The 19,060-nt window shown below is 43.9% G+C and overlaps 1 protein-coding gene across 1 annotated transcript in view; it reads right to left on the bottom strand.

The window, feature by feature from the left end:
* Positions 1–1,240: 1,240 nt before the first annotated feature.
* The window catches only part of FBLN2 (fibulin 2), a 123,879-nt gene continuing 106,059 nt past the window's right edge, over positions 1,241–19,060 (bottom strand). Inside the window, 4 exon segments of the mRNA XM_033140856.1 lie at positions 1,241–1,602; positions 2,704–2,827; positions 18,506–18,634; positions 18,733–18,849. Coding sequence (XP_032996747.1) covers positions 1,245–1,602; positions 2,704–2,827; positions 18,506–18,634; positions 18,733–18,849 — 728 coding nt within the window. The 3' untranslated portion in view covers positions 1,241–1,244.

Genomic DNA, 19,060 nt, shown 5'->3' with positions numbered 1-19,060 from the left:
TTCCCATGATGGGTGCAGTAGGTGGTATGCCCTCAGCAATTGCAATTCCCATGTACAGTGTGGCACTGATCTGGAACTACTGGTGCAATATCTCTGATAGGCCAGAAGGTGTAATTCCATGGCACCTGATAAGAGAATGCATGTAAGCATTGCCTGGGACCAATCCCCATTTAATTCAATAGGACTTATTTCTGAGTAGACATGGTTACAATTTTGCTGGTTGTCACACTCAGTGCACATCCAATGAAATCGATTGACTTAGGGTTAAGTTAATTGATTTCAGTGGGTTATTCTGAGTATAATGAAGATTGGATTTGACCCGCTCCCCCCCCCCCAAAAAAAAATTGTTCCAAGCTTCCTGGACACTAGACAAGACCCAAGTGCCTAAGGACGCTGGATTCCATCCCACCCTTTGGATTTCCATGTCTTGTCCTCCAAGCTGAAAATACATGTAACTCTGTTAGGAGAGCTCGCTGTGCTGTGCATTAGTTCTCATATTAACCTTTTGTCTTCCTCCTGCCTGGAAGAGAACGAGGCAGCTAAAGTTACTGAGCAGGCAATTGCATGACTAACATATCCCCATCTGATTTGCTGGCATGCCAGAACGCACCATTTTATTTTATTTTTTTGCTATGCAGTCCAAGCATAGTGAGCTCTCTTTGTATATTACATGTAAATAAGTGTAAATATATTAAAGAGACTTTAAGGGCTTTGGGTCTTTTTAAAAGCTGCACCGGGAGAAGCTCAGCAGGTGGAAAGAGATCACTTCCATCAGACATTGCCATGGGCAGGGACTGATGTCCTGCCTTCCAACCAGCCCAATCCAACTGTACTTAAGCACATAGTCAAACTAATTTCAGTGGCCGCATGATTAATTCTCTGGGAAATCAACAGGACCTTTATGTGCTTAAGTTTGGATAGATTGTGCCCCCTCCAGCAACTCATTCTGAAGTTGTCACTGGCGCAATACCAATAGAAGATTTTAGAGCATCACGTAAATACTGTACACATATATATTTGCTTCAAACCACAATGCCTTTTTCTGCTCAGTTAAAAATCCAGAGTTATAAGAGAAACAGGTAATGCGTTTTAAGTTAATTTTACAAAAAAAGGTGTTTTTAGAAAAATAATAAGGGGGGAAATGATTATTATTTTAAAAAATCTATAACTAGGCATCATAATAAGCTTTGGTAGAAAACACAAAGGCGATAGCACCAATAAACTCCCATGAGAGTACATATGCCTTAGTAGGCATGAGAAGAGATAAAGATGTAAATTTTAGCCAGGAAGGTCATGTAGGTTCCTTGACGCCAAAGCTTCATTTCAACATCTAACAAAAAGTCTTTGGGTTCCTTCACTTGCCGCTGAAGGTAGACAATCCCTGTGTAGGAATTAAGCTTCCTGGTGCTGAAGTAGTTCTCTTCATTTCCTTTGTTGATTGTGAGGATTATGTTGTCTCCAGCATAAGCAGGCGAGGGACCAATTCGGAAAATATGCGCTGGGATGACAATGTTAGTTTGGAAGTTAAGCTGATAGTAAGTAATTCGCAAAGGAGTGTTTTGGCAGTCCACATAGTTAAAGCAGTTGATACGCTCACATCTCCTGAGAGAGAGAGAGAGGAGAAAAGGGAAATAGTTAGTGCTACAGAAACTGTGATTCGAAAAGATACACATCTGGGCAATTTGCAAAGTCCCAGAAAAACCTCTCTCATGTGTTAGGCAGATGCACCGCAGAGCTGCAAACTTTGACTGTGCAATTAACAGCTGCTCGCTCTTCTTTTACAACACTCTTTACACTGATGCAATTGTCAGCATAACAGCCAAGTATCAAAAGATCATGAACCCTGAAAGCCCCCTCTGGAAGCACCACAATGAGCACATAGAGGAAAACAGACAAAATCGTACCATGCCGTTTGCCTGCAAAAGGAATCTGTGAACCATCAGAGTGCAGTGCTCTGATCAGGCTATATACAAAATCCCAGAGAGTCATGCTTACAAAGGCAGCCCAGGAGCGCCTTTTCTGCTTTCATTTAAAGCAGTACAGATCTAGGATAAAGAGCTGCCTTATGCTAAGTCACCTCAAATGTCCCAGGACCCACATGCCTGACAGCTCTGCAAACTCTCAAGCAGAGCCTCCAGATGACTGTAGTGGATGCACTTCTGCCAGGGAAACACCTTGACATTATGCTGCCATTATGTCCTGCTTTCAGGTTTCCCATGGGCATTGGGTTAGCCATTGCAGGAACAGTATTCTGGACTAGATCTAACAGGCCTCTTCCTGTATTGTTATGACATGGTTTTTCAACTCTGCGCTACTGTAGAAAATCCACTGGTGGCAGAGAGGGAGAGATCATGATTGCCCATTCTCCCTTCTTTTGCAGCGCCCCCCCCCCCCGCTCCAGAGAGATGAGCTACTAAGCCTGCCCTGATTGTCAGAGTTCATAATTTGGGTGTGAGGTATACGATTTACTGTTTTTGGTGATTTACGTTTTTTGTTTTAATAATATTGGAATGTTATGATGGATGTTTAATGCAATTTATGTTTGTATATTTTACTGTTGTAAGCCATATATATATATATATATATATATATATATATATATATATATATATGAATTCAGGATATACAAACTCTCTAAGATACAGCTACTGAGGAGAACTTTATAAATATCATCTGATTTAGTGGCTGTCTTATTGGACTTACATTTCAGACACTTTTCTGTAGTTTGCTGGGCACTCAAACAAAAGACACCGGAAGCTGCCCTGAACATTGTAGCAAGATTCGGTCGAGGAACAATTGTGGGTTCCCATTGCACATTCATCAATATCTGGGAATGAAGCACGTAAGAAAGATCACGTAACATATTCACAAAACAGTGTAGTTGCAGCCTTATTCCAAATCACAAGATGCAGCTTTATTCCAAAAATATGCAAGAAATATCACTCACATGAGCAGAGTAGGTATGGGAACTATTGCTGTGCTACTTTATGCTAAGAGAAGCAGAGAGTGCATTAGGTTTGCCTTGATGCAACCATTTTTAAGGTTCAAGTGCATCTGCTTCTTTGGAAAATGCTAACCGCCAGTAGGGAAACCTGCCATGCTTACCGAGAAGTCTAATTGATCTAAACAGGCTTGATCCCAAGTAACTGAACACACAACTGCAGCTTTAGAGTGCTGTCTTGGGCATCTTAATCCTGTGCATGTTTGTGGTGGTAAGACCTCCTGAGATTAGTAAGGCTTAAGACCAAGTGAGCAGGCACCGGACCTCAGCCTTAGACTTGAAGCTTTGCTTCTTACACACAACAGTACAACAGTTATGGACAGGTACAACAGTTATGTGGTGGGGAATCAATGCCAACCTCTCCACTTCTGCACACAAATAGCCTCCAGGGTGACACTCTGGGTGATACACTTTTGTATGTTTTGCAATAGGAGTATGAGGAAAGCTCAGTTGGATCACACAAGCTTGGGTTCATCTAAATTCTAGCAACCTGATTCCAGCAGTGGCCAGCTGGAAGACCCCAGGGAGCTCACAAGCACAGCATGAAGTCAATGGCCCTCTCTCATTGGTTGGCCCTCAGCAAAGCTATGTAAATGGGGTGTGTGTGACAGTATTTGTCTATCACTCAGCAGGGGATCTGCTCTGATACTTATATTTAAACTGATATTTGGGCCTGTACACCTGTGTACTCTGCAATAACAATGGAAAGGGAGAACCAATAAGCAGTATTTTTTCCATACAAGTAGGAAGATAAAGGGATAAATATGCAGATTTGGACTTATCATCTCATTAGGACACGTTACTAAAAAACAGAACCAGCAACAGAACCTTCTTCTGCACTTATAGTTGCATTAAGCTTAAAAAAAATTGCAGACTTCCTGTATTTCCCCTGCATTCAGAGAAATTTATTTCCACAATGTGCTTAAGATCAGATGTGCTTAAGATCAGAATGAAAGACTCCTTTTGTTACTGAGCACAATAACGGTTTTTTGAACAATAAGATGACAAAATGTTAAATTGTGGTTCCGAAGATATGGGATACCAGATGCGATGGATCCAGTTCAAGAAGGGTGGGGGGAAACTGGCTGAGGGCTGTGTGTAGCCACACAGAAAACTCTCAGATGTCTAGACAGCATTCAGAGGTTTGCAAATAAAATAAATGTTAACAGACAAACCATGTGGCAAAATCCTGTGGTGAAATTTGCCCGTTGTCATGCAGGAGGCAGGCTCTTAAAGAAATACCATAGCCTTCACTGAGGGTCAAAAATTGCTCTTGCATGGAGCGTGGCTTGGTTTAAAAGCCCAAAGGGCAAAAAAAATTTTTTTTAAAAAAATAGGAAGTCAAAGAAAATTAAAGTAAATTAAGCCCCCTCCTCACTGTTTCTTAAAACTAGGTGAAAAGGTTAAATTGTTTCCATATGGAACCCGATGTTGCAAAAAGATTTACTTCTCCTTCTTGGCTGTCTGAAGCTTTACCACATAGCTTTAAAAACAATGATCCATAACATAAAACTCTAGCATGCCAGTTCAAACAGATCAGCTTGAATTCACCCAACTATAAAAAAAGGCCATGAATGAAATGGAAGGAAGGGGGAGGGGGGCGTGGAATGACTCATGGCGAATATGTCCCTGATACAGAAATATTTTCCCCGACATTCTCCCTGTGGTGTGGAAGTGAGCTCACCCATCTCATGTCTAAAGTCTCCAGAGTCCACAACTGGGCTTATTGTTTAAATAGGCTTCCTGTGCTGAAAATCCAGCATTGATAAATCATGTAGCCAGTATCTCCCCAAAATCTGGGAAGCAGCTATGTGACCCAGGTTCATGACCATTGGGTATCCTGCTCGGTTTTTATGCCCATGCATGGGCTTCAAAAGGCAGAATGATTATGATCTTACTCTGCCTTCAAAAGTAGGATAATTTGGGGTTAAGCTATCATCCAGGTGACTGGGCCAGTAATCCATCCAAGGATCCTCAGCTAGGCTGCTTTCGACTTGTCCCAGTTTTGATGCTGTAATCGCAGAAGCACTGATATGCTACCAATTGTATTAGGAAAATCAAACAAAAATGCTGGTGTTTCATTTCAGTATTATTTACATGGCCTGTGATATCACTCCTGGGACATGACAATAATGCTAGTGGTATGTGTCTATGCAACCATTAAGACTTGACAAAATCGAAAATTCTTTCTAGTAGCACCTTAGAGACCAACTGAGTTTGTTCCTGGTATGAGCTTTCGTGTGCATGCACACTTCTTCAGATACACTGAAACAGAAGTCACCAGATCCTTAAATATAGTGAGGGAGTGGGGAGGGGTATTGCTCAGAAGGGTGGTGGGAATGGGTGATCAGCTGATAGGTGTGGAAAACCTGTTGACGACTCTTAACGGCTGTAATTAGTCTTGCAGGGAAAGGCAAGTGGTGAGATGGCTAAAGATAGCTTTGTTATGTATAATGAGATAAGAATCCAATGTCTTTGTTCAGACCAGGTTTCTCCGTGGTTTTAAGTTTGGTGATTAGTTGTAATTCAGCCACTTCTCTTTCCAGTCTATTTCTGAAATTTCTTTGTATTAAGACAGCTACTTTGAGATCTTTTATAGAATGTCCTGGGAGATTGAAGTGTTCTCCTACTGGTTTCTCTGTCTTGTGATTCCTGATATCAGATTTATGTCCATTTATCCTTTGGCGTAGGGTTTGGCCTGTTTGTCCAATATAGAGAGCTGAAGACTTGGTTACCACTGCTATTTTCTTATCACCTGTATAAATTCCTGTAATTCAAGATTACTGTGAAACGAAAAATAAACTAGCTGCTCATTCTATTCACATACAAATAGTTACGGATATGGATATCATTTCTATTTTGCATTTGGTGTATCTGACTCTAGGGATGGAGCAACCTAAATTCCAATTTCTTTCAGTTTCTCATTTCCCCAATCCTACACACAGTTTGCCACATTTCCACATCAGTTTTTGTATGTTTTTTTTTAAAAAAATAAAAATAATGATGATGATGAAAAATTTTCAGCATTTGTGTCCTTATACATCTGTGTTTCCCTAATCCAACACATTTGCGTGTTATTTTCATAATATATGCAGTTCTCATAAAGTGTCATTTTCTACATTTTTTTGGTTGAAGAACTACATCGCAAAACTCGTGAATTCTGAAGTGTTTCAGTTCATATGTTGTTTTATAAAGTGCAAATTAGGCAAACTGAATCTCTACCCCCCCCCAAAAAAAACCCTTCTTCCTTGCTTAACTTCGTCCTGGGTTGGGCTGTTATGAGACTGCCCATGCCAAATTATATTTCATCATAGGAATTAAAGCATATACTTCTGGTTCACACACAGAGATACGAATTCCTTCTTCCATTGTCAAATATCCTTGTTATCTTTTCTAGATGTTTGTTCTTCTGTTCAAGTCCATGGTAGTCATTTAGTTAAGTAACAGACAGTTCGTGCAAGCATATTATTGACAGTAATATGAAATGGTACCGTCAATGTAAAGGTTAAAAAAATCTTCAGTCTTCTTCTAGGTTCTGTTGATTGTTGTTGTTGGCTTAGTCAGCAACTGCTAATATTTGCTCAACTATTTAAGAATGTATCACAGAAAGCACAGCAACCTTTGCTTGATGTCGGGGTATGGGTGCTGGAGCTCCTCGTGCACGGCCTTGGACTGGTTATGCACGAGGTACCAGTTGCGGGGAAAGCGGCCAGCGTTCCGCGTGCTTTCGAGCACGGTCGCCGGCCAAGCCTCACAGTCTGAAGGATGATGAGTAAGCCAATTGAAGACTCTGATGGTGTGTGAGTTCCTAGTTGCCTTCTTTAGAGAAAAGTTGCCTCGTGAAATAAAATTTGTACCCTGACTCTGAATAGGCGGACCAATTTACAGAAAATTAAAATTTTTACTTTACTCCCCCCGTTAACCCCAAAGGAAGACAGACACCGGTTGTATCTTTAGTGGCTTCGGCAGAACCCGCGTAGGCTCGTCCCCTAAGCTAAGTTCTCCTAAGCTTAAAGACCCTGCGCGCCCAATCTTCCGCGAGGCTAACTAAATAAACTAAAACCGAAATATCTTCCGCGGGCCTATCCCTAGGCTAACCTAAAAGAACCTAACTAAAACTAAAACCGAATGATCTTCCGCAATCTAACTCTAACTAAAGAAAAACCCATCCAACCCGTCCAGCCCGCTCCTAGCCCCTTAAACTAAACTTGACTTCAACTAAAAGAACATAAGAAGAACGTGCCTAAACCCAAACTGAACGTGCCTAAGCGGGGTGCCTCTGCTTTTTATTAGGGAACAAACGTGACATCATCATTAGTACTTTAACCAATAAAATCACTGTTGCTGCCCTCCAAAAGGGCGGGAAGCAAGTTTAACGCTCATTAACAACTTTGAACATGACCGGATCTACAAAATAAAGGCGGATTAATCTTGTAAGTGAACCACACTATTCATTCATGCTTTCACTTTCACTTTTGCGCGCAATTATACCAAAAGTAGACCTTGAAAAACCCATAAAATAACCAATTAATTATGGATCCATGGCGGATCCGTGAAACGTATTCCGACATATCATCTTTCTTTTTTTGTTTTAAATTAAATTATTTTTGATTTAGTTATATAAAAAGGAAGGTTAGAAATATCATAAGCATCTATCCGACACAAACACAACCATTTGCCCCGATATAAGCCTCGGCATGAAAAGGCAAACGTCGACAATGCCGACAGTGTCCACGCCAAAGTCTACATCAAAACCGTGATAATGCCTGCGTCAGACAAACGCCCACGACACCAGCAAAACCATTAACATCCATCCCTTTCATAGGAGGAAATACTTGTACAATAATGTAGCAATAAAGTCATGAAAATAACAAACCACTAGCCGAACATAAAAAGTGATCGATCCGATACACTGTAAACCTTTTAGGCATATATAAATACTTCAATACGTAGTGTAACACAACAAATCACCTCATAAGCATATATATTTTCGCGTGCAGCGTAAAACAACAAATTACTCCCCAAACACAAGAGAGGACCTGATGCAGGTCCAAAATTAAAAATAACGGATAACGACTGTCCAAACATAAGAGAGGTCCCGATCCGGGACCCAAAATTAAAGTATAACTAGAGCTGGGGCTACATGGCCTACCCAGACCCCTCCCCCATTTTTTTAAAATTTTTTATTTGGAAAACTTAAGTAAAATGGATAAGGTAACATAAAGGGTGTGTGGCACTGAGGCTACAGAATCGAAAGAACTTTCAGGAAGGCAGATTCTGGACTTACCACAGCGACCACAGGTAACGGGGAACTAGGGTCCGATTCCAGAGAGGGGATTTAAGGCACCTAAGTACAAGTGGTTTGCGCCACAAGAGGGGATATAAGCTACCTACATAAAGGTGTCCCAGCCAGGATGAGGATTTAAGCCATCTACGCAAGGGTTTCCAGCGAAACGAGATGGGAATTAAACCAACTACATAAAGGTCTCCCATCAACAGCAGGAAACAGAGTGAAGGGAAAAGCTGGGAACCTGGTTTACTGCCAAAAGGTAGCATATAGAGGGGTATTCTTCAAAGAAAATAGGGGTACCAAAAGGGTAGGACGCCACCAGACTTGACATATATATCTTGAACAAATCCGAGAATGACCAATTCTTTGACCAAAGGAAATATTTCAAATAAGGCATATAAATATTACCACATTTTTAAACTACAACTTTTGCAAGCACAACGTGGAGATTTAGGATTACTGAAATAAAACATATAAGCATGAATATGTCTATGACTAGAACTGCACAAAGATGATGTTTTTAACCTTACATAAACATTTCCATATCATCAAAATTGTGACGCTCTAAATGGAAACCATTTCAGAAAAGCTTTGCATATATAAACATCCATATCATTAATTACCAAGCTATATGGAAAACACATGTAATATGCGAGGCGGATATTTCAAGAAGCATACAAAGGCAAATATGCAATTTTTACAAGTACAATATAAAGTACAAGACAGGTTTAGAACTGCAAAATGGTGTTGGAGAGGAGGATGAAGACGATGAATGAGTTGCCGGTCGTCTTCTTCTCCGACTACACATGACCATGTAGAAGAAATAGTCCTGGAACTCAGGAAAAGTTCATGGAGCTCAGGAAAGTACTGAAACATCGAGCTCTGAAGAAACAACGATACCTGTAGAAGAAAGGAGGTTAAGCAAGCAAATCAAGGTGATCTGCTAGTGAGTGCAGGTATGGGAATAACTGGAACAAATCCAGGCAGCCAGGAACCAAGGGGCTGCCCAGAGGCAAACGAAAGGCCTAGGCAGTAGAAAGGCAAGGCAAACTGCCCAGAACTCAACTGGTGCTGTTAGTTGAGCACTTTTGAAGAATTGCTGCATTTGACACTGGAAACTAGTGCAGCCAAACAACGAGGTGGATATTCTCAACTTGGTTCCTTAGCTCTCCAAGGGCGCACACATCTGGCAGGCACCCAAACAGCCTTTTCTTCAAGGGCAACTGCAGTATATCCACGACCCCAAGTGATGAGTGGAACTGGTCCTCGCCATTCGATGTCAGGCAAGAGGCGATAAGAGACCAAAGGTCGAGGAAGCTGTTCCTCTTTCTTGAAGTGGAGATCCACTGGGGAATGAGGCTTGTTATGTGGAAAGAGAAGAAAATTTAAGGTGAACAGCACCTTTGCAACTGCCAAAGGGATCTCCGAGGCTGGAAGGTGACGTCCTGCGGTCTGTTTGTGGAGCAGAGTTTTGAAAGTGAGGTGTGTCCTTTCAATGAGAGCTTGGCCTGTCGAATTAAACGGAATCCCGTGGGATAGGGAAATATTCCATTGCACACAAAAATCATTAAAGGCCTGAGAAGCATAGGCCGGGCCATTATCTGTTTTAATGGCTTGAGGTTTTCCCATAACTGAAAAGGTTCTCATGCAGTGCTGTATGACGTGCCTCGTAGTTTCTCCCTTCAGTGCTGTAGCCCAAATGAAACCTGAAAAGGTGTCCACTGTGACATGCAACTTAGACATTGGAGCAAGGGCTGGGACATGTGTCACATCCATCTGCCACAGCTGATTCGCCTCCGTGCCTCGAGGATTTACAGCGTCAAATGGCAAGCAGATAGGAGACTTGGAGCACGAAGGGCAGCATGAAATAATGTCCCTTGCTTGTGACATTGGAATGTTGAAGGTCTTGTGTAGAACCTTTGCTGATTGGTGGAAAGTTTCATGGCTTGTCACAGGATTATCGAACAAGGAGAAAGCTAGAGTCCTGAGGGCAGCGTCTGCTACTGCATTTCCTTCCACCAGGAATCCTGGAAGGTTAGAATGAGAGCGCAAGTGTGCAGCAAAAAAGGGAAATGAACGTCTTTGTAATAGTTCTTGAAGCTGTGCGAACAGATTAAAGAGATTTTCGTCCATGGACGGAGACAGATAAGCAACTGGAAGCGATGATAACAGTCTATATACATATTGAGAATCTACAACGAGGTTGAATGCTTCTGTAGTGAAAGTTTTAAAAGCGAGAATCACTGCTGCCAGTTCCGATCTTTGTGCTGAAAGTTGTTTCTCTGTAAACACAGTTTTCCATTGTCCATCCTCCTTCCATGCAAGGACACCATAGGAAGAGGAGCCATCTGTGAACAGAGTTTTTGCAGTGGGAATAGGCTGAAGCACCAACATGGATGAAAGGTGATAGTTTACTTGTTGCAACAAAGTGAATCTTTTGTCCTTAGGAGGATTATACAAGAATGAACCGACAAAATCTGCAATAGCAATTTGGAAACTATCTGAAAACTGAATCAAAGTTAGTACTTGTTCTTGAGAGAAAGGAAGGTAGATGGAAAGCAGATCATTTCCACTCAGGCGAATTGCACGGCCTCTGCACTTAACAAGGAGATCAGCAACAGCGTCCATACTGGGGTACACATTCCTTTGAGGCGTGTGCGAAAGATGAATCCACTCCACGATTGCCACCTTTGAGGAAGTATCCGGAACGTATAAGGCTGCTGTCGGCAATCTTGGTGTAGTGAAGATAGCACATGAAAGAGCGCAGTTGGCTGTTGGCACACGATCTACAGCTATTTGGTGCAGTTTTGTGTTTACCCCTTGTAAAGCAAGACGCATCTCAGAAGTGCATGGAATAACATCTGAAGGAGATGTATGTCCCTTAAGAGCAGAAAACAATGGCGAGAGTTCAGATGTTGGAACTGCTAGAGACTTTCGAGCCCAGTTTATCTGTCCCAAGAGATGCTGCAATTGTGTTAAGGTAAAGGACTCTGGGATGACTATGCTCGGCATCTCTGGCAGGGCTGTATCTTGAAGCAGTCTGTGACCCAAGTAATGAAATGGAGCAGTGCGCTGTACCTTTTCTGGGGCAATACAAAGCCCAAAAGAGTTCAGGATGCGCGTAAGATGCTCAATATGATGCTCTGAGACCTTTTCTCCATGGATCAAGATGTCATCCATGTAATGACAAACTTCTAAGGCTGGATATTGTGCTCTGAAAGGCTGTAATGCTTTATCTACAAAGTTCTGGCAGAGAGTCGGCGAATTCACCATTCCTTGAGGGAGTACCTTCCAAGAGTATCTGGAAGCTGGTCTGGTGTTATTGAACACAGGTAGAGTGAAAGCGAACTTTTCTTGATCTGCAGGTGCCAGTGGAATGGTAAAGAAACAATCTTTAAGATCGATGATTGCAAGCTGATGGTTTCTAGGAATGAGGTTAGGGTTAGGAAGTCCACATTGAAGGGGACCCATTGGAACAATTCTTTCGTTGATTTTTCTCAGGTCTTGAAGCAAAGGCCATTTTCCACTTTTCTTCTTGATGACGAAAATTGGAGTGTTCCAAGGGCTATTAGAGGGTTGCACACGATCCTGGTGTAGCAGCTCTTTGATTAGGGCCTCTGCTGCAGCGAGCTTTTCTGACGTCAGCGCCCATTGGTCGACCCATACAGGGGGTCCTTCCTTCCATGTGAGTGGAAGAGCATGTACTGGCGCTGATGCAAAGGCCCACATCAAAAATGCGTATGGACAACAGTTCTTGCTTTAGACAATAAGTCTCTACCCCAAAGGGTGATAGGCACATCCATAACAAGTGGACGGAGCTGCACCATGGAGCCTGAGTCTGACTGGAAGGTAATCGGATGCACGCTCTGGTGGGCGGGTTCGAAACCTCCGACTCCAAAGACTTCCTGGGTGACAGTCGTTGCCCACTGGTCAGGCCAATCTTTTCTGGCGATCACTGTAACATCTGCGCCTGTATCAAGAAGACCCTTGATCTTTCGTCCACCCATTTCTAAGACGAGATGAGGGCGTTCTTCTGTAATCTTGATTAGCGCCATTGCTGTCTGAGGAGGCAAAGAGTCTACAGGAGCTGTAGGCGTAGAAGTAAGCAAATAGAGTCTGGCAATTTCCAAACCTTTCGTTAGGACACAAGGAACAGTTGAAAATCCTGGAATCAGCAACTGCGATGAATCTGTGATTCGAACTAGGCCTGCAGTCAGTGTGACTGTGGCAGGGAGGCGATCCATCCTAGGCAGGATAAGGCAAATTGAGGTGTCTGGGAATGGACCACGAACGGATGTTGGCAATTGCTGAGCAAACCATGGATTTGAGAAGTAACAGTTCTCTGTTAAGAAGAGTGGTATACCTGGGACAGAAGATTCTTCTTGTTCTTCGTTGGCAGTGTTTGAAGATATCTTTTTGGCTTCGGGTTTTTTGCACTGCTGAAGTTGGCAACTCTGAAGCTGCTTGGCGTTGAGTTGGCAAACTTGAGGTTCCTCTGTCGGTAAAAGTTGCTGATGCTGTTGAACCTGTTGGCATTCAGTCAGTTGTGCATCAAACTGGCAGGATGGAACTTCTTCTTTGACACGAGGCAGTAGAAGTTGTTGTTCCTGATAGTTGTTTGGTTGTGGCGGGCTGAGCTTAAAAGCTGGAGGTGACACAAAGGTGTGGACATTGTTAACTGGAGTGATGTTTAAGCTTCCACAAGAGGGAGCTGGCTCACTCACTTGCATTCTTTGGCCACATGGAAAGTGATCATCAGCTGGGTTGCAACTTGAACACTGCTTTTTCATCAAGGGCAAATGTCCTTCAATGACAGATTGACCTTGACTCAAAGATGAGTAAAGTTCAGGTGCTGCGAGGTTGACCTCAGTAGGATGTTTTCTCAACGTTGAAGGCAATTCTGCGATCAGAGACTTGACTGTGATTGCTTGCTGTGAAGCAGGATCAACATCAGCAGGAACTGAAGGGCGGTCAGCAGAAGGTGAACTGAATGCTGTGTTCTCTACTGGAACCCTTTGAATAGGTAAGGCAGATGATGAAACCTCTGGAACCTGAATGTTTGATGAGGTCACATCTTTTCTCTGGACATCTGAAGAGTAGATATCTCTCTGAATCACTCTTTTTTCCTGATGACCTGGATAAGGAGTAGCGTTGTTCACCTTTCTGGGATGGTTGACCTTCATGATGTTCTTGAACTTGCACCCTATTGTTTTACCGGGGCCGGGGCGCGGCCCGCAGAACCGTTTCCCTGAACTGGAGATGAGGTAGGTGATGTGTTTTGTGGATTCAAGCGACAATCATTCGCCCAATGAAATCCTTTCTGACAGATGGGACATCTCTCTGGCGGCTTGGCAGAAGGCCTCGGCGTTGTTGTGCACTGCGACCGGAAATGCCCATCGCCTCCACACCCATAGCACTTCTTGACTGGCGTAGAGCTGTCTTGACGTGGCATCTGTACCGCAGCTGCTAAGAGCTGTGCTTTGTAGGAGTGGGTACCGACATTCTGGCAGACGCGTAGCATCTCAGTCAATGTGGCATCTGGACGAGCTGCAACTGCTGTTAGGGCATTCTTGCAGTCATCATTGGCATTTTCAAAGGCAAGTTGTTTTGTCAGCATGTTTCTGGCATGACGATCTTCTATCTGGCGTTCCACTGCAACAATCAGGCGATCCACGAAGTCCCCATAAGGTTCTTTTGGACCTTGCCTAACTGCAGCGAATCCTGATACTGAGCTAGCATCTGTGCGATTGGGTAGTCTGCGCCAAGCCTTGACTACAATGTCTGCTATGGTGACAAGTGCAGCATCAGGTATGGCTAGCTGTTGATTGAGATTGGAGTAATGTCCTGATCCTGTGAGCATATCTTCTGTGGCAAGTGGCGTTGCACGTCTGGCTGCTACTTCTTTCCACTCTTGCAGGCACAGAAGAGCATCTGTAGGCGACAGGAAGGTGCGAAGAATCAACTTCCAATCAGATGGCAGAAGTCTACTAGTGGACAGTCCTTCAAGTAAACTTCTAGTATAAGGAGCTTGAAGTCCATTTTCGCGTATGGCTTTTCGCAGTTCACGTAGTGTTTCAAAAGGAATGGCTTGATATCTTGCAGGTTGTCCTCCATTAGCACGAATCACTGGAAAGATGTGCATTGGATCAGCACTAAAGTCTATTTGTCCCAAAGCTGCTTCCAAAGCTTGGGTTCTGCAGATGGGCTGCATTGCTGTAGGGTCTGTAGGTGGCATCAGTGAGTTTAAATCTTCTTGATGCTTTCCAAATGATGAGCCACTAGATGGTGCTAGAGAGTCTTTGACATCTGGATGCCTTGAAGATGGCTGACTATGAAGACAAGATGGCTGACTTGAAGTTGGATGAAGACAAGATGGCTGACTTGAAGTTGGATGAAGACAAGATGGCTGACTTGAAGTTGGAGCATAAGGTTGTTGGCTCTGTACTGCAAGTCCTGGCATCTGGATCATCATTGTTTGGCTTTGCTCTTGTCTTGGAATCTGCATTGGCATTGGAGGTGCTGAAGGGTTGGTAAATTGCTGTTGTGCTGCTTGCATTGAAGCTTGGATTGCTGTTGATTGGAATTCAGCTTGCTGCAAAACTGGAGCTGCTGGCTTGAGCGCGGCCTGCAGGGCAGCAGGGTTTGCTGGCAAAAAGGCTGCTTGCTGCTGCTGCTGCTGGATCGCTGGCAAAAGCGCGGCTTGCGATGAAGGAAGCGGGACCGTTGCTTGGAGCGAGGTCCGCGGCTGCTGCTGACTTGAAATCGCTGGCTGGTAAAAGGCCTGCGATGACTGCTGAGCGACTGGCGGTGGGGCAGTCCGCGGCGGGGCTTGAAAGGCCGACGGCGTCTGCTGCACCGGCACAGGCGGCAATGAATCTGGCAACGACAAATTGGACAAGGGCGAGTGCGTGTACGACAACGGGGCCTGAGCTGGCTGCTGCGAGGGGGCCGAAAATGGCACAACCGCAAGCGGCAGCACAGGGGCACTATTAAAAGCAGTATTTCCTAAATTCACTGTTCCATTAAGCAAAACATTTCTTGGAGCGATTTGTTGAAAGCAGTTTCTTACTTTGCTCCATACTAATTGTACAGGAATTCCGATTTTCGGGTTGGCCATAAATTCTAACCCGATCCTTTCCCATGAGGCTAAATCTTTCGTTCCCTCCTTAGGGACCCAGGGACAAATTTCCCCAATGGTTTTAACTAAAAGCTCTACTTCTGATTCAGAGACAGGGTGACCATTTCTTTTCAAAAGGTACAATAAATCTTCACAAAATTTTACTTGAGCAGTTGAGAGTGAGGAGCCCATTTTTTAAACACTTTTCCAAAACTTTTCCTCCCCCACCCGTAGGCTTCTACTAGGGGACACCGGTTCTACCCGTAGGCTTTAACCGAAAAACCTGGCACCCGTAGGCTTTAGCCAGAAAACCTCCGCCCCCACCCGTGGGCTTCTACTAGGGGCTACCGGCCCTACCCGTAGGCTTTGACCGAAAAACCTGGCACCCGTAGGCTTTAGCCAGAAAACCTTTCCCTCCCACCCGTAGGCTTTTTCGGGAGACACCGGCCCTACCCGTAGGCTTTGACCGAAAACCCTGGCACCCGTAGGCTTTTGCCAGACCCTTCCCACCCGTAGGCTTTAGGGAAGACCTTACTCTGCCCGTAGGCTTACACTAAACTCCTTGCCGCTCTACCCGGGGACCCCTTGGGGCAAAATATACGCGCGCGACTTCTATTTACACTACTTTGGGCAAGCGGTGGATTCGCGCTACTGCAGCGAAATCCTGGATAAACCGGGCCGTTATACCTCACCTCTCAACGTCTGTTTCCGAGCCACTTCCGATATGTTGCCTTTAACCGGAGTCTTCGTGGAAGCGATTTTTGACTACGCTTTGCCTCAGAGAAGGCACCACTTGTCGGGGTATGGGTGCTGGAGCTCCTCGTGCACGGCCTTGGACTGGTTATGCACGAGGTACCAGTTGTGGGGAAAGCGGCCAGCGTTCCGCGTGCTTTCGAGCACGGTCGCCGGCCAAGCCTCACAGTCTGAAGGATGATGAGTAAGCCAATTGAAGACTCTGATGGTGTGTGAGTTCCTAGTTGCCTTCTTTAGAGAAAAGTTGCCTCGTGAAATAAAATTTGTACCCTGACTCTGAATAGGCGGACCAATTTACAGAAAATTAAAATTTTTACTTTACTCCCCCCGTTAACCCCAAAGGAAGACAGACACCGGTTGTATCTTTAGTGGCTTCGGCAGAACCCGCGTAGGCTCGTCCCCTAAGCTAAGTTCTCCTAAGCTTAAAGACCCTGCGCGCCCAATCTTCCGCGAGGCTAACTAAATAAACTAAAACCGAAATATCTTCCGCGGGCCTATCCCTAGGCTAACCTAAAAGAACCTAACTAAAACTAAAACCGAATGATCTTCCGCAATCTAACTCTAACTAAAGAAAAACCCATCCAACCCGTCCAGCCCGCTCCTAGCCCCTTAAACTAAACTTGACTTCAACTAAAAGAACATAAGAAGAACGTGCCTAAACCCAAACTGAACGTGCCTAAGCGGGGTGCCTCTGCTTTTTATTAGGGAACAAACGTGACATCATCATTAGTACTTTAACCAATAAAATCACTGTTGCTGCCCTCCAAAAGGGCGGGAAGCAAGTTTAACGCTCATTAACAACTTTGAACATGACCGGATCTACAAAATAAAGGCGGATTAATCTTGTAAGTGAACCACACTATTCATTCATGCTTTCACTTTCACTTTTGCGCGCAATTATACCAAAAGTAGACCTTGAAAAACCCATAAAATAACCAATTAATTATGGATCCATGGCGGATCCGTGAAACGTATTCCGACAGCTTGATCCATAGGATGTGAAATTACAACAAATAATCTACCTAAACTGTAAAATTCTATTGACAGGGCACCTTTTTCAGCCTTAACCAATTCTAATCAGCTTCCAATGTACATTCTCAGTTGTGATCATACCCAGCACCAGCAGCTGTCCATGTCAGGCACTAGCTAAAGATTCCAGGGGTTCAGAAAAACCCACCCCAGTTCTTCCCGTCAGGCCTCCACAGCTGTTGCAGCATTGGGTGGGGAGTGTTACAATTTCTGAATGGGACTCAGACTTTGCTCCCATCCACAGTGGAAGTAGTTGCCTTGTTGTTGTTGTTGTTGTTGTTGTTGTTGTTGTTGTTGTTGTTGTTCAGTCATGTCCGACTCTTCGTGACCCCATGGACCAGAGCATGCCAGGCACTCCTATCCTCCACTGCCTCCCGCAGTTTGGCCAAACTCATGCCAGTCGCTTCGAGAACACTGTCCAACCATCTCATCCTCTGTCGTCCCCTTCTACTTGTGCCCTCCATCTTTCCCAACATCAGTGTCTTTTCCAGGGAGTCTTCTCTTCTCATGAGGTGGCCAAAGTACTGGAGCCTCAACTTCAGGATCTGCCCTTCCAGTGAGCACTCAGGGCTGATTTCTTTAAGGATGGATAAGTTTGATCTTTTTGCAGTCCATGGAACTCTCAAGAGTCTCCTCCAGCACCATAATTCAAAAGCATCAATTCTTCGGCGATCAGTCTTCTTTAGTTGCCTACCATGTTTAATTACCCAAACACCCTGGCCCTGGATTATGTATCAATAAAAATCTATAATCCTGATGCTACCAGCACTGTAGATCTACTAAGTCTACAGGTTTCATAGTTCTATAGGCTGGGGTAATGCAGTTTGGATAATTAAACATGGTCGGCAGTCATCATGGGTGGAAGCCAAGCCTGGCTCACATTTGAAAGGGACATCAACTCTGAAATGGCTCTGGGAACTTGGTGGGGAGGATGGCGTTGTGGCCCAGGGGGAGAAGGCATGGCAGCGAACAGGGCAGCTATCCTATCCTACATTGAAGGTGTCCAAAATTATCTCTCCCCCTGCCAAACTCTCTCCACCTGGTGGAGCATTGTGATGAGAGCCCTGCTTGCACTTGAAAAACAAGCAAAAGAGCCCTCTGTATTTTTGCCCCAAACAAACCACATAAGAGAAACAGAGCTTGCCCCTTCAAATGCTATCTTTCCTTCCAAGTTTCCCCCCCTTGTGCTACTTCAATAATAACTGGACTAATTGTGGTTTTTATTGCAATCGTAAAATAGCAAACAGTGTGATTAAAAATGTTTGATACGATGGTTGAACAGTTAGAATCTGAAGTACTTCCATCTCCTTCTTACCTCGACAAGTCCTTCCATTTGTTGCCATGGTATATCCTTGATCAGGACAAGCACACTGATAGCTTCCAGGCACATTCATGCAGCGGAAAGTGCACAGAATACCTGCACTTTGTGCACATTCATCAATATCTGAGGAAAAAGAATAATTTATAGACATGTGAGGACAACAAAGTTGCTCTCCAGTAGGAATGTGAAATAGTAATGCCAATAGAAAGTTCAAAACATACCTTTGCAAGAATGGCCATCTTCTGCTAACTGATAGCCTTGCCTGCAGTAACACTGATAGGAACCATATATATTAGCACATTCTTGACTGCATGGATTGTTGTCACATTCATTGATATCTGTATAAGAAGTATTGAAATCACATGTCAGTCATTGTCTGTTATCAAATGAAGAACAGAAAGGTTAAAGAAAAGCCCCATTTTTGACAGACATTGAATATGTATTGACTGTTGCAGAAATGTCTTGTGTCTCGAAGCATGATGATATATTTGATTCATCAGCTAAATTTTTGGTTGATTGATCTGGTTGGATTTTTTTTTTACATAGTTC

This window comes from Lacerta agilis, chromosome 2 (genome assembly GCF_009819535.1).
Source record: "Lacerta agilis isolate rLacAgi1 chromosome 2, rLacAgi1.pri, whole genome shotgun sequence".
In the NCBI taxonomy this organism is placed as follows: Eukaryota; Metazoa; Chordata; class Lepidosauria; order Squamata; family Lacertidae; genus Lacerta; species Lacerta agilis.
Note: the sequence above shows the minus strand (reverse complement) of the source record. Positions and strands in the feature narration are given on the sequence as shown.